We start from the raw sequence: 15644 nt of genomic DNA on the forward strand, positions 1-15644 counted from the left end.
GTGGCCGTATCAGAGCCACACTGCACCGCAGACGTGTGCAGAGTAAATTGTCTAAGCATTAATGTTAGGGAAAGCCCCTTATACTGGAGAGCGGCCACGTATGATGTGTTTCTTGGAGGTTATAGTACGTTGAAGAATGGTCATATGACTTTTTACATACGCCATGTGACCTGTAAATGCGAAAAAGCCGTTTCCATTGCAGTTTTGCGAATTATTCCTTTTTCGCATTGCCTGAAAAACCACCTCATGCGAGCGTAAAAACTTTTTTGCGATATATGGGCGTTTTTGCGAAATTGACGCGTTTCCATTAAGCGTATTTTCAATTCGCAATTTCAATTTGCGCAATTTGAAGGGTAGTGGAAACGTGCCTACTGATGCGCTTCAGTCGGCAGCGCTATACCCGTAAGCGCATATACTTACTTGCCGGCAACCCGCCAAAATAAAAGCCTGCTGATTTTAATTTTGAAAATGATGAAAATTCATCTTAAAAAAAAGAAGTAAATATTAGCATTTTATTTTTAAATTTACTATAAAATAGTTGTATTTGTATTTAATACTCCCTTTTTATTTTAAAATATAATAGTATTATCACACTTTATTATTTAGTTTATTATTTTATTTTAAAAAAGCTAAATAAATAAAGTGCAACAATATTATCACTACGATTAATTTATTTTTTATAGTTGTATTCAGGGCCGCATTAACCATTGGGCTAGGCGGGGCTGAAGCCCCGGGGCCCGAGCAAGGAGGGGGCCCGTGATTGGCTGTGGAGTAGATTTACTGGTCATTGGTAGCGCTGATCGCCAAAGCCCCACCACGCCCCCCACTTTTTAGCGCTATTATTTAGTGGAGCTTTTTTGTAAATTCCATGCAGTACCATTAGAGACTGAAACGTCACGTTTGAATTGGTTTTACCAATCAAATGCATTTATTTTATATTTTACTTTTGAACGGCCTGTGAATCCTATCAGGTGATCGCTGCGCCTAATGTCCGCACTCACCTCTCTTCACTTCGTTCTGCCGTAATCTGGAAATGGTCATGCAAAGAATAATCTTCGATAAGTAAAAATGTCAACTATTCTAAAAAAATAAAATTAAAAAAAGTGAGAGAGGGGCTATTCTAAAAAAAAAAAATTTAGGGAAAGAGGGAAAAACACGAGTTCGTCAGTAAAATTCCCAGCTATCATGTTATTTTACTAAAGCTGATGATGGAGTGGAAGTTGTGGAACAGCAAGTGGACCGGACACATGGAGCAGATAAAAACATAGTGTCATCATCTCCACAGATTTTAGGTTAGTTTGATTATTAACTTGATGGATGTATATTGCTTGTTATGTTTTAACAAACTCTATCGGCCTAGTACAGGGGTGGCGAACCCGCGGCTCGCGAGCCGCTTGCGGCTCTTTCACTGCTCTTGGCGGCTCTTCAATCTATCCACATGTTCTGTGTTTACAATCCCAATTTATTTTTAAAATGTCAAAACATAATTTTGCAATAAAGGGTTGTGTATTTAAACCTCAAGTTGTTCTAAACCTGTATGAATTTCTTTGTTTACCTCAACATAAAAGAAGATATTTTGAAGAATGTTCATAACCAGAAGTTTTCTGGTCCCCATTGACTCCAATAGTGTTTTTTTTTTTCATACTATGAAAGTCATGCAGCAACTGTTTGGTTACAAGTATTGTTCCCAATATATTCTTTTGCGTTCAACAGCAGAAGGAAACTCATACAGGTTTAGAAAAACAACAGAATTTTCATTTTTGGGTGAACTATTCCTCGAAAAGCAGCCTAATATAGCTACTGTTGCCATTTGTGTCAATAACGTAAATCAAACATCAGAAAGAAAATCACTCCCTGTCCTTGACTGAATCACTTTTGTAAAATAAGTAAGAATTAATGTATTGAATTTATACAGTGAAGACTATTCAGTCTATTTGTACATTTACTTTATACAATATAATGTTTTTTATTCAGTGCTTTAAGTTTTTCAAGTAGGTTGATTTCTTATGTATCTTTGTTCTCTTGTAATTTGTGACCGTTTACTTGTCTTCGGTAAGTTTGGTTTTACTTAGGCTAGTATTATTTTTTTGTGATACTGAAATTAGTAACAAGAATTATGAAATTTCAGTGCATCAAAAATGTTGATAGAATAAAAATCCTATTTAAAGCTGGGGGGCTTTGCAGTAAGATGGGGGGCCCTGCAGTAAGTCATAGCCCCGGGGCCCAGTGAGGTCTTAATGCGGCCCTGGTTGTATTTAATGGGTTACACTATGTGCAGTTTGAGGACCAAACCAAATCTCCAGGTTCTCTTATGAGAACCAGGCTGAAAAACTTATGTGCACCCCTGTTTATTAGATATTCAAAAAAATGTATTAAAATAATATTTTTTGGATGTCAGAGGTATTATGTTTCATTATAGCGTGTGCCTTCTTATTATTAGACCTGACAGCGAAAAAAGAATGAGAGCTGAAAACTTTGGAGTGAATGAAATATCATGAGCCGATGTGCATCTGTCTGTGTGTGTTGTGATGTGGTTATCAGCACCATCAAAATAAAAGTCCCATTTTCAGTTCTCACCAGTCAAACAGACATAAAACCTACAGGCCGATGACAGTATTTTAAAAATGTCAAATATCAGCCCTGGTCATGTATTGGTTGGGCGCTAATCTTTCTACTTTGCTTTCCTAGGGCTTTGTGTCTTTCCTGTTACCCTGCTTTGCTGTCGACCATCTTTACCTGTCCTCGGATGAATACCTGTTTTCTGAAGAGGAGACTCCAATTGCTGAGGGTAAGAGGGCAATGCCTTGAGACACTGCTTGTTTTGTTTTTTTGTGATTCTTCATTTATTAAACATTTTAGATTTATAACTATTTACAACAGAGCCCAAGATCTGTCCATATGCAAAGATTAAATAAATAAATAAATAAAGGAAAAGAATTGTAACAATGAAGATTGTATGCCAGAAAAATAAAACTATAACCAAAACAATATTAGAGGGATAACAAGTACATCTCAAGATTTCAAGAGGTCTGATAAAATTTCAATAAGGTCCAACCAAAATTGTATTGTCCTTCTGGTGGCGCCATGTATTTTGGCTGTGGTACACTCCCAAAGAGCGATGTCCAGTACATAAACATTACTGGGGTAGATGGATCCAACCACTGTTTCAGGTAGGGCTGGGCAATATGGCGAAATAATAACATGTTTCTTTTACAGAACGTTTGACCCATTCTCGATTTTTACGATATTTATTAACTAGTCAACTTGAAAATGTAACTACATGATTCAAGTAACCTTTTTGTTAACCCTGTTCTTAAAGAAAATTCTATTTCAAGTGCAGCACACATGAAGTTGTCAACATGATGTAAATGTTAAACAAATCACTTGTTAAATATCTTGGCAGAAAAGATGCATGAACTACAACTACATATTGTACAAACTTGTCTTATACATGTTATATGTTCAGAAATAATGCAAGGAAAATGCTTTAAAAAAAATTTCAAAAGTCAGTGTAATTCAAATTCAAAATGACTGAAGGTATGACACCAGTAGACTATTATTAACTATAAATGTTATGTAAAGACAACAGCAGCTTTCAGTCTGTCACCCTGATGCAAACATGAAATATCAGACATACAGTAGTAGTTACAGGTTTTTTTATTCGATTGCACTGCTTTTCCATTGTTTTTTCTATGTAAACTTGGTTTACATGTTTGACTGTTGCGCTCACGTTTCTTGAACGAAACGGCAGTCTAAAAATTAGGCGCTCAAGTTAAAAGAAGTTAACTCCCATCTTACTGCATTTTTTCCTATTCCACTGCCCACGTCACATCTTTGTCAACACAAAAGCACTTTCTGTGTGAATGGCCCCTTGTGATATATTCTACTTCTGGTCCTTCACAGAGCGCGTCACTCGTGAGTGGTTAATCATGTGCGCTGACATGAGATTGGATCATTCTTTTCTCTTTGCTGTTATCATTGGCATATTGTCAGTGTCTAATTCTAGCGTTTGGTAATATTTCTATTCAAAATCGTGATTCCTCTATTTATAAAAAATTAAATCGTGGCAAAATATAAAATTCTATTTATTCTATAAAATCGGAACAATTGCCCAGCCCTAGTTTCAGGATAACTTTTTTGGCAGCAGTAAAAGCAGCGGACTGAATCCTTTTTTGATCAACCAACAGTAGCTGTGTTTCCTTCCAAAGATTCGAATTAAACTTATGCGCAAAACTGGAATATCGCATAAAACATTTGCGAATAAATCACCGAATAAAGTTTCTATCCAACGAGTCAAAGAGTACAAAATCGTCACTTCCTGGTAAACTGGCACTAAATATCACTAGGAAAACTAGGAGAAGCCACTGAATATAATAATGTTCATATATGATAAACACAATAAATGCGGTCATTGCTTTCGGAGGCGGATGCTGCTGTTTGGGAACACAGTCGTGTAAGACAGTATTTATACAGAAATACTTTGACGACAGACTTTACTCAGGCATTTCAGAATGACCAGAACAACATATAGATGCTGTCAACGAGATCGGTCTGCTGCTAGTCAAGTTATCCTGTCTCATAGCACAAAGTCACATGACTTTTTCAATGCGCATGAAGGAAATTATTCGGTAAATATGCTTCCATTGTAGTTTATGCACATTTTGTCTTATCGGATAAAAAGTTTATCCTACTCAAATTTGTGCATACGTTTTTTTTAATGTGCATTTTTAGAATTTATGCGCATCTTGGCATTTCCATCTAGCATTTTTTATGCGATTTCCAAAATACGCATAAAATTAGGTGGATGGAAACAGCTAGTAACAGTGAAGAGTCATCCAGCAAGTGAAAAACCAGGGCTCCAGACTCATTCTTCCCACTGGTCGCTCTTTTGCGACTAACTTTCTCAGTTGGTCGCACGAGCACATGATTTGGTCACAGTTTTTTTTTCTTTGCGCTACAACATGGGATTAATCAATGCATGCTAATGAACTTTTATCATAGTTTATAGTTATATGGAAACGAAAGTGGTTAACATTCAACCCCATCTTTTTCATCATAGTTTATAGTTATATGGAAACTAAAGTGGTTAACATGCAACCTGTTCTTTTTCATCAGTAGTATTTGTGATTTGATTTTGTGAACGGCAGTCCCTCTTTTGCTGTGTTATAAGCCTGGCTTCGGGTGCTTTCACTTTCGAATTCGCGATCTTGTCACGTTTTACGAGAAAAGATAATTGTCTATTTTGCTTACATCTACACACCTTTCACTTTTTAAGACTAAAACAAAATATGGATTCATTGTTATTCTTAACTAAAAAGCACAACAACAATAAAACAGTAAGATACAATGACAAACTAGCTTACAAAACGTTTATTAACAAAAACGAATAAGATGAGGCATGGCATACACCACATGCTGTATTATATACAGACTGATAAATTACAGAACGTTTAGCAAAAACTGAGGAATCAAAAAAATCAATAAAAGAGAGCCTCCATAGCGTAACGTGAGGTAAACAGCAAATATAACAAGCTTTTCAAAATGAAAACAAAAAGAAATGTAAAACTAAACTTGCTGACGGTGTCAGTGCTTGCATGTTTTTTTTTTTTTTTTTTACTTTAGCTTGAAAACCATTCATCGTTTCCTCAATATTCGCGTCATTTTTGCTGCGCGAGTATAAACCAGGCTCTGCACTCGAAGCGCTGCGCAGTTCAAACGAGTAGCACGGTTTCGTTATACTTTCAGATTCGTTTGCCGTTTGATGTTTCTCATATGCAACAGAAATGGCAGCGCTTATGAGTTAAACAACACGGTGGTCGCAAAATGCGACCATTTGGTTGCAGTCTGGAGCCCTGAAAACAGTCAGTCCTTTTGGATCTGAGTCCTCAGAAGATCAGACAATAAGTCCCTTACAGAGGACCAGAACAACACAATTTGGGAACAGTTCCAGAATATATGCATATATGTACCTTGACTTGAGCTGTTACACAGGTGACAAAAAGGGTCAGACTTTTTCTTCATTTTATATAATAAACAGGGAGTGGCATATGCCTTATAGATTAACTTATAATGAATCATCTGGTGAGTTGGGGAGAGACTTCTTCTGATCCCCTTTTCAGTTTATTAATGCCATGATCTGCCCACTTAGTAAGACAAGCAGCCACAGTTGACATGAAGTAATCGAGCAAGCAGTCGTTAATGGTGGTCTTTTATTAGATTCGAATTTAAGCCGTGATGTCCTGCAGCTCGTTCAGTGTCTCCGCATGGTGAGCGAGTCTCTTCCAGAGGACATGGCCTATGAGATGGACAAAGCCCTTGAGGACCTGCTGTCTCCAGAGAAAGTGTCGGAAAAAGTACTGGAGGGTCTTCTGGCCAGTGACAAGTCAGTATCCCTCACATCACTGATTTAATGCAGTCACACGGATCAGCTTGATGTCTAAAGTCATATATTTTCTTCAGTGGGAATGTGATTCAGGACATTTTAAACAAACTGCAAGACATCAGTAACCCCACTGTTGCAATAAACACGCTGCTGAGAGAACTGGACCTGGAGGCTGATGCAGAGACCGACACCAGACCCACTGGTACACCTTTTATATGCACCTTTTAAAGGGTTCTGTGGTGAATGATCTTGTTGTTGTCTGAGGAGTAATTTGCCCAAAAAATGATTGTCATTTTTCTGAATTCATTCTTATCTAGGTTCAAAATTGATCGAATGTAATTGAAGTGCTACATATTGTATATTGATAGTGAAGATCACCCTTTGAGGCACTCTCTTGATATACACTATACTGCCAAAAGTATTGGGACACTCCCTTCTAATGAACAGGTTTGACTACTTAAGTAATTTCCACGAGTACAAATCTTAATGTTTAAGCATATAATGATATTCTAGGGAATTGTGTACTTCTAATTTTACAGCAGCAGTTTGGACAGGACCCTTTTCTATTCTAACATGACAGTGCCTCTGTGTATAAGCACACAATTCCCTAGAATATCATTATATGCTTTAAAGGGTTAGTTCACCCAAAAATGAAAAATAGCCTGTGTTTTACTCACCCTCAAGCCATCCTAGGTGTATATGACTTCTTTCAGACGAATCCAGTCGGAGTTATATGGAAAACTGTCCTGGCTCTTCTAAGCTCTATTATTGCAGTCACGGGTGTTTCTGTTGAACAGTCCAAAACACGTTAAATAAAGCGTGCGCATCCAATAATAAATCCATGCGTTTTTGTCAGAAAAATATCCATATTTCAAACGGAAATATGTAAAACACAGGCTAATTTTCATTTTTGGGTGAACTAACCCTTTAACATTAAGATTTGTACTCATGGAAATTACTAAAGTAGTCGAGCCTGTTCATTAGAAGGGGGTGTCCCAATACTTTTGGCAATGTAGTGTACTTGTTATAAAAGAGCAGTGAAGTAATTCGATAACATTTTGTTCTGGATGTGTGGCCTACGTAAGAAATAAGGCATGCCGCACAAAAAAGTATTTTTATATAAATTCTGTTAATAAAATAAGTATATATTTAAACTATATGTGTAATATATTAATTGCCAATACATATGTATTATCACATTTACAATATCAAAGGAATAATTGGCAGTTGTGACTTTTTAGTGTTTGTGATTTTGATAGTTTGATAGCCCCTGCTTATATTCTGTTTTGTTGTGTGTAAACGGCTGAAAGATTTTTCTTTTGTTTATTCTTTTGTCCTTCTCAGACAAAAGACAGTTGTGCAAGTTGAGAACTGGAGCCCGGCCGATATATCGTTCTGCTGATTTTATCGGCTGATATGAGCCTGTCGCAGATATATCGTATCGGCGGATATACCGCCGATATGAAATTTTGTTTTTTACAGAACATATACACACAAAAAATATTGGCCGATATATCGGTGTCTGACTTTTTTTACTCCCTAATATCGGTATCGTCATCGGCCCCAAAAAACCCATATCGGTCGGGCTCTATTGAGAACGAGTATTAAAGCATGACCCCTTTTTTGTTAATATGCATGTTTGGACTCTTCCCCTGATCATCACTGTTGAAGGTCAGTCTCTGAGAGTGCGCATTAGCCTCTCCCAGCTCTACGGCAGCAGTGTGGCCGCTAGTCTGATCTGTCAAGCTGTGTGTCAGACCGCTATGACACGAACTCTGCTCTGCAGAGACCTGCTCATCCTGCAGCAGCTGTACCTGCGAAACGGAGATAATGTGAGTAGACACACGCACATATACTTAGCACGTGTCTCAGTTAGGGCTGTTTGTGATATTGCGACTTGAACTACAAAAACGTCCTTTAAGGTAGAAAATGCAAATTTGAAAGCAAAAACTGTGCATTTGATTTCAAGACGTGTGATAAGCACCGATTAGCACATTTTATTTAAAATACATTGTTGATAATTGACTAGAACAGAATTTACTTCACACTTTAATGATGCACAAGCAATGTTTTGAAGAATCTTTACAATTACAATATCAAGGGAAATATTCTGCATTGCTTTAGAGAGCCGTAGTGGATTTTACCGATGCCGATAGATAGGTTTGACCACACTGGCCAGTAATGATTAATAAACCGGTAGTTTTTAAAATGGATACTGAACGAAACCAAAATAGTGCTTTACTATTTAAAAAAACAGTACTGAACCATACTTTTTAATTGAATAAAGATATTTATATTAATTATTATTTTGATCATTAGAGTTAGTTCATAGTTTAATGTTAACAGAAGAAACTTAATAAAAAAATGTATTAGTAATAGTAAATGTTGATTAACACTCTAACAAGGAATAATACTTATACAGCTTTCATTAATCTTAATGTTACAAATGGAGTCTCATTGTAAAGTGTTACCATTTCATTTCAACAGTCATCGCCATCTTTAAATATCTACACAAAGGCCATAGCACTGAAATTATACATATGGATATTGTATGTATACTCCCACGCTTTAACAGCTTCTATTCTAAAATACTTGATTATTATCTAATCAAAATAACAGAATAATATATTACAGCTTGAATTGAAGCTGAACGGTGCACCATTAAACTCAAGCCCTTTGCTAGCAGGTTAATTAACTCATCCAAATGCACCCTTTACATGAGATTAATCAGATATATATATGAAACATTGACTAAATGTACAGGATATTTTGGCAAAAACTAAGGCTAAATTCAAAAACTGTGATTCATCTCTGGAACTGCCTTGAGAATGTAAAACGGTGCTGTTTATATGTATCCAATCTCTTGTGGATTGCTGACTTAAAAACCTGCAGTTCCCCTTACTGAAAAAAGAATTTGGTAGAATTTGAATACAGATTGAATTCTGGAAATATTTAAGTGAAAAATAATTTTTAAAGCCCCGTTTATAGTCCTAGGTCCTGTACTCTTATGAATTAATGGTTTGTTTGTGCAGGTGTTTGTTGCAGGCGGTGCTCAGTTACTGCAGCTGCAGCAGGACTTGATTCCTCGATGCTCTAGTCTGCTGTGCTCATATCACCTGCTCAAACAGATGAGCCTGACGCTGTCCTCATCCGTTCCACTTGACATATTGTGAGTCCACATGCCACATGGCCCAATCCACACAAAAAAATCCACATTTATATGTAAGCTATGATTCTTAATGCAAATGTGTGTGTACCGTAGGGCTGTGATGGTGGCAAAGTTCTTGAGCATAGACAGCAATAAAAGTTTCAGTACTATGTCAAGTTTAGTTATATTCCTCACAAAGATAAACGTTTTATCATATGTCCCACTGTTTCATGTTTTCTCCCAATAATCCAAAGCAATTGACACTTTGTAAATGCTCAAAAAAAGCTTAATTATTTCTTAGGCATGAGCAAGACAGTTGTGACCAAAATGAATCATAATGAGCAAATTTTCAGCCAAAAATGAGCAAAGATATGAATTAGAAAAATCACATTCTCCATTAAAAGACCTTCAAAATGATGTATGATTTGTTAGAATCTGACAAAAAATGAGTGAGCTACACCCGTTTGAAGTCGATATAGTCAGCAAAGCCAGTTCTGAGAAGAATAGTTAAAAGTTTTCTGAAGGTTCCAAAGCAAAAATCACCTAGCAACGTTGCATCATTTCCTCCACTTCCTTTCTTAACTCTTTCCCTGCCATTGACGAGTTATCTCGTCTTTTACAAGAAAACCTTTCAAAGGCGAGTTTTTACAGCTTTCCGTGTTTTCACTGTTATACACTCGGGGGCGCTATTACACATCTTCTGAACGAGTACAAAAACCTCCCGAACAAAAACACACGTGAACAGGACGGAGAAACGAGCGATCTCTTATGTAAACAGATGCATATGAAAAATAATGCGATCATCAGCAATAGACAGCATATAAATGAAAACTGCATAATGTTACAGAGTAAAATGTTGATCCAGGAAGTGGTATATGTCTGTGCAAGCTTTGGAGGTGTTGATAGAAGCGATTTACTGGATTTATGCTTTGATAATCTTGCTGAATATTATCCAGATGTAGTTTTTGATAAAAATGTGATTTTCTCACCTTTTTGCTCAAAATTATGCATTTTTTTATGAAACCTACCTATATTCAGGTGTTGATAAAAAAAGAATGCTTTAAGCTAGAATAAAACTGATTTTTTTGTTGAAATGTAGACGCTCTGATCTTTATTTTGGTGTATTGCATATTCAAATATCCATACAGCAAAATATACTGGAGGCCATTTTAGTGAAAATCATCAAAATCGCTGGCAAAAAAAAAAAAATGAATAGATATGTGGAAAAATTATTATTTTCAACCCTCATTCTGAACTTCTCTCAGAAACAGGCTGTTTTTAAGGGGCGGGTCATTTAAGGCTTCTCGGGAATCAGCCACTGTTATGATTGGCTAACATCATTGCATAGGAAATAGTATCACTAGCCCCTCGCTATGATAATCGTACTGAATATTATCCAGATGTAGTTTTTGATAAAAATTTGATATTCTCACCTTTTTGCTTAAAATTATTACTTTTTTTATGAAACCTACCTATATTCAAGTGTTGATAAAAAAAGAATGCTTTAAGCTAGAATAAAACTGATTTTTTTGTTGAAATGTAGACGCTCTGATCTTTATTTTGGTGTATTGCATATTCAAATATCCATACAGCAAAATATACTGGAGGCCATTTTAGTGAAAATCATCAAAATCGCTGGCAAAAAAAAAAAAATGAATAGATATGTGGAAAAATTATTATTTTCAACCCTCATTCTGAACTTCTCTCAGAAACAGGCTGTTTTTAAGGGGCGGGTCATTTAAGGCTTCTCGGGAATCAGCCACTGTTATGATTGGCTAACATCATTGCATAGGAAATAGTATCAATGCCCCCTCGCTATTACATGTTTTGAGTGATTTGACAACAGTCAAAATAAAATGGTCATTTCCAGACAAAGCATTATGAAATCATTTACTTACGGTTTGTGATGCAGCTGCAGTCAGATCTAGTGCTGCTTCATCTTTCAACAAATTATTCTTTGTGACTCTCCATGACACTGTGCCTCCTTTACAAAACAAAATGCTCCGATCAATCCTCTGACATGATCCGGGACGCCATTCAAAATAAACTATCCACTTTTACGTCTAAACAAAAACATTCAAGTAAGAAAAACAAATAATCAAATGTAAAAATCACTTCAGTGTGCATTACGAATACATTTATTATTAAAACTACAAAAGCAGTTCAATCAAGAGCAGCGAATACGCAAATACTGAACTCGTGAGACATTACATTATCGAGTAGGCCTATATTGCAAACACCAAACAAAACACACCTATAGAGTGCACGCATAAGCGACAACACTAAATTAGTGCACGCACGCATTTAGAGTGTTCTTTCACTGCATGATTCAGTCTATTAATATGCATTAAGAATGATCACATAATTCAAGATAAGGGGGCAGAAAATTTATATATTTTTATACAACAGTTCATTCTGGTTCTCAAATCTGATTGGTTGAGAACTAGGGTTGTGACGGTGAAGAAATTTTCCCACCGGTTAATCGACGTGTGACAACACACTCTTCTTGACAGTCAGCTCGACTCACTCTCCTCACTGGAGAATTTAAATCTGATCTGTGATGCTACTGTCGTTCGGCACGCTGCATTGAAGCAGCCGTGTTCAGTTTTTAATTGTAGCGTCTGTTCTTTTACTGAACTAAATTATTTTTATTACTATAAAAAAATCAAAACGCTCTATATCAGCGGCTGTGATTGCCTCCGACCTCGTGCCTCTGGCCTAATCACAGCCATGCTGATATAGAGCCGGTATCGCTCTCATACTCGAGTGATATTGCTCATATATCATTTCATATAGTTAATCAATATCACACGAACAGTGCCGTAAAAAAAAAAAAAATCTGCATGGTTACAAATGTGATATTGTTTATTGAACTGTTGTATAAAATCAATAAGTTAATATTAAGAGACTTATGTTTTATACACCATGCCTGCTTTTGCTCTATTTCTACTAATTCCAAACACAGCCACAGCACTTTTTCGCGTCTCTGAGCAACTTGACGGTGTTTCGTTCCTGAATGAATCAACCGATTCGGTTCAATCGCAATGACTCAGTTATTAACAGCGACTTGCTGCCACCTACTGGCCGTTTTAATTGTTTTAATTTTACATTTAATGTATCTTTTCATTTTTTAAATAATTTCAAATATCAGTATTCATTTCATGTTTAAAATATCAAAACATTATTTATGCATTTGTAACTGCAGGTTAAAGCATTCCATGTAAAAATTAAAAAATGCACATAAAAGGTAAAAATCTATTTAAACTTATTGGAAAAGATTAATTTCTTTCACTGCTGTGAACTGACCACACAGAATAAGAAATATATCAAAAACTTTAGGAGTCATCTGTCCACGGTAGTCCTTAAGATATCAGCACAATAACACACTCAGCAAAATATGGTCTAATTATCTTTATCGATAAAATTCTAGAAAATATTGAGATTATTTTGTCAATATCGCACACCCCTAGTTCTGATACAAAATGATTTGCAACGGTCGCTTTGTCACGTTCAGTGTAGACCGCCTCAAGCTGTTGGTTTATTTTTGTTGGTTTATTTTTTTTATTTTGGCTAGTAGACGTTATGAATGGCCGGTAACTTAAAAATTTAGTAGCCAAATTGGCTGGTGCGTGAAAAAGTTAATTTCAATCCCTGAATGTCACACATCGGTTGCATTATTTTACAGTACGTGTACTTGCATGTACTTACAGTGTAATTGCAGTAAACCTACCTAAGAAAGTTCTGGTAATATAAGGTAACTACATGTGCTAGGGTTAGGTTTAGGGGTAGGTTCAGGTTTAGTACCTAGTTATTACCTAGTTATTGTAATTATTATAATAATTACATAGTATGTAAATGCGATTAATCGTGATTAATCGTTTGACAGCACTATTTTATTTTTTTTAATAAGAGAAAATAAATACACTTGCTTTTTATTTTGGTTAATCTTTGAGAATTGTTCCTGGGTGTATTTAAGGGCATTATTTCATGCATTATTTTTCTCTCTTTAGAAATGCTGATCTTCAGCACCTGTCTGTTTTGGAGCTGTCCGACTCCTCAACTCCTACATCCAGTAGATCAGGTAAGATGAATTAAATGCCTCAGTACAGACAGTCTGTGCCTGCTGATGAGAATGCTGACTGTACCTCGCCATGTTGTTTCTCTCTTGTTTAGACACCATATTGCCTGTTTTTGCTCTATTTCGACAACAAAAATAACTCCAAACACAGCCACAGCACTGTTTTGCGTCTCTGAGCAACATGACAGCGTTTGGTTCCTGATTGAATCAACCGTTTAAATGATTCGGTTCAATCGCAATGACTCAGTTATTAACAGCGACTTGCTGCCACCTACTGGCCGTTTTAATTGTTTTAATTTTACATTTAATGTATCTTTTCATTTTTTAAATAATTTCAAATATCAGTATTCATTTCATGTTTAAAATATCAAAACATTATTTATGCATTTGTAACTGCAGGTTAAAGTATTCCATGTAAAAATTAAAAAATGCACATAAAAGGTAAAAATCTATTTAAACTTATTGGAAAAGATTAATTTCTTTCACTGCTGTGAACTGACCACACAGAATAAGAAATATATCAAAAACTTTAGGAGTCATCTGTCCACGGTAGTCCTTAAGATATCAGCACAATAACACACTCAGCAAAATATGGTCTAATTATCTTTATCGATAAAATTCTAGAAAATATTGAGATTATTTTGTCAATATCGCACACCCCTAGTTCTGATACAAAATGATTTGCAACGGTCGCTTTGTCACGTTCAGTGTAGACCGCCTCAAGCTGTTGGTTTATTTTTGTTGGTTTATTTTTTTTATTTTGGCTAGTAGACGTTATGAATGGCCGGTAACTTAAAAATTTAGTAGCCAAATTGGCTGGTGCGTGAAAAAGTTAATTTCAATCCCTGAATGTCACACATCGGTTGCATTATTTTACAGTACGTGTACTTGCATGTACTTACAGTGTAATTGCAGTAAACCTACCTAAGAAAGTTCTGGTAATATAAGGTAACTACATGTGCTAGGGTTAGGTTTAGGGGTAGGTTCAGGTTTAGTACCTAGTTATTACCTAGTTATTGTAATTATTATAATAATTACATAGTATGTAAATGCGATTAATCGTGATTAATCGTTTGACAGCACTATTTTATTTTTTTTAATAAGAGAAAATAAATACACTTGCTTTTTATTTTGGTTAATCTTTGAGAATTGTTCCTGGGTGTATTTAAGGGCATTATTTCATGCATTATTTTTCTCTCTTTAGAAATGCTGATCTTCAGCACCTGTCTGTTTTGGAGCTGTCCGACTCCTCAACTCCTACATCCAGTAGATCAGGTAAGATGAATTAAATGCCTCAGTACAGACAGTCTGTGCCTGCTGATGAGAATGCTGACTGTACCTCGCCATGTTGTTTCTCTCTTGTTTTTAGTGTTGAATCCTCAAACTGTGGTGGAGTTGTTCTACCAGAATGTGGCCCGTAAAGCCATCATGTCTCAGATCCTCTCCCAGCAGGATGTGGAGGGCAGTCAGGCCATGTTGCACTGGCCACAAATGATCTCCAGTGTCCTGACACTACTCTGCCAGTTTCTGTATCCTCTTGATGTGCAGTATGCTGGACACCAGTGTTGGCATGATACCAAAAGTACCAGTAGTCGGTACCAATATAAATGAAATTTAACAATTCTCTATACAAAGTTCGATACCAAAACTGTTTTTGTATTTTGAATATTTCATTTATACTTAAATTTATAATTGAATTTTAAGTAAAAAAATAAATAAAATTATATATATATATACACAGTGGTGTGTGAAAAAGTTTTTCCCCCCTTCCCGTTTTGTTTTTTTTGTCACACGCATATTTGTCACACTAAAAAGATTCAGATCATCAAACAAATTTTAATATTACACAAAGATATTGCAAGTGAATACAAAATGCAGTTTTGAAATAATTATTTCATGTATTAAGGGAAAAAAGCTGTCCAAACCTGCCTGGCACTATGTGAAAAAGTAATTGCCCCCTAAATCTAATAACTGGTTGGGCCACCCTTTGCAGCAACAACTGCAATCAAGTGTTTGTGATAACTGGCAATGAGTCT

The 15644-nt window shown here is 35.9% G+C and overlaps 1 protein-coding gene across 1 annotated transcript in view; it reads left to right on the forward strand.

Moving 5' to 3' along the window:
• LOC107728413 (nuclear pore complex protein Nup160) overlaps positions 1 to 15644 on the forward strand; it is a 73880-nt gene that overhangs the window by 30390 nt on the left and 27846 nt on the right. The window contains exons 13-19 of the mRNA XM_016538573.1: positions 2689 to 2788; positions 6217 to 6382; positions 6460 to 6584; positions 8054 to 8214; positions 9415 to 9551; positions 13541 to 13611; positions 14978 to 15137. Of these exons, the coding sequence (XP_016394059.1) occupies positions 2689 to 2788; positions 6217 to 6382; positions 6460 to 6584; positions 8054 to 8214; positions 9415 to 9551; positions 13541 to 13611; positions 14978 to 15137 (920 nt within the window). The remainder of the gene's footprint in view (positions 1 to 2688; positions 2789 to 6216; positions 6383 to 6459; positions 6585 to 8053; positions 8215 to 9414; positions 9552 to 13540; positions 13612 to 14977; positions 15138 to 15644) is intronic.

This window comes from Sinocyclocheilus rhinocerous, unplaced genomic scaffold (assembly GCF_001515625.1).
Source record: "Sinocyclocheilus rhinocerous isolate Xijiao unplaced genomic scaffold, SAMN03320098_v1.1 scaffold126, whole genome shotgun sequence".
NCBI lineage: Eukaryota > Metazoa > Chordata > Actinopteri > Cypriniformes > Cyprinidae > Sinocyclocheilus > Sinocyclocheilus rhinocerous.